The 365-nt window shown below is 67.4% G+C and overlaps 1 protein-coding gene across 1 annotated transcript in view; it reads right to left on the reverse strand.

Moving 5' to 3' along the window:
* LOC104508709 (leucine-rich repeat-containing protein 75A-like) overlaps positions 1-273 on the reverse strand; it is a gene marked incomplete at its 3' end in the record, with an annotated part of 49,871 nt that extends 49,598 nt beyond the window's left edge. The window contains exon 1 of the mRNA XM_010150424.1: positions 14-273. Coding sequence (XP_010148726.1) covers positions 14-273 — 260 coding nt within the window. The remainder of the gene's footprint in view (positions 1-13) is intronic.
* Between the last annotated feature and the right edge of the window lie 92 nt (positions 274-365).

The raw sequence follows: 365 nt of genomic DNA on the forward strand, positions 1-365 counted from the left end.
GTTTCCCCCCTGCCGCAGGTGTCTCAGCAGCTCCGTGGCCTCCTCCTGCTTCCCCTGTTTGACCAGCAACAGCATATCCTGGATCATGCAGATCCGCCGGTGGTAAGGGGGCAAGCTGCTGCCACCGCCCTTCCCCAACTTCTCACCAGACTTCACCACGAGGGAGGCGAGGAAGTCTCCCCTTTCCCTGGGGGGTGCTTTCTTGCGGTGCTGGGCCGGGGGGCTCTCCCCGGCGCTGCCCGGCTGGCAGCCCTTGGTCTGCCTGGTGCCCATGGTCTGTGGCCCCGAGTCCTGCAGCCCTGGGGCTGCATGCAAAGGGGGGGGGAGGGGGGGAGAGCACAAGGGGGTGCACGAAAGGGCTGGGG

Source organism: Eurypyga helias, unplaced genomic scaffold, assembly GCF_000690775.1.
Source record: "Eurypyga helias isolate BGI_N326 unplaced genomic scaffold, ASM69077v1 scaffold36804, whole genome shotgun sequence".
Classification (NCBI taxonomy): domain Eukaryota; kingdom Metazoa; phylum Chordata; class Aves; order Eurypygiformes; family Eurypygidae; genus Eurypyga; species Eurypyga helias.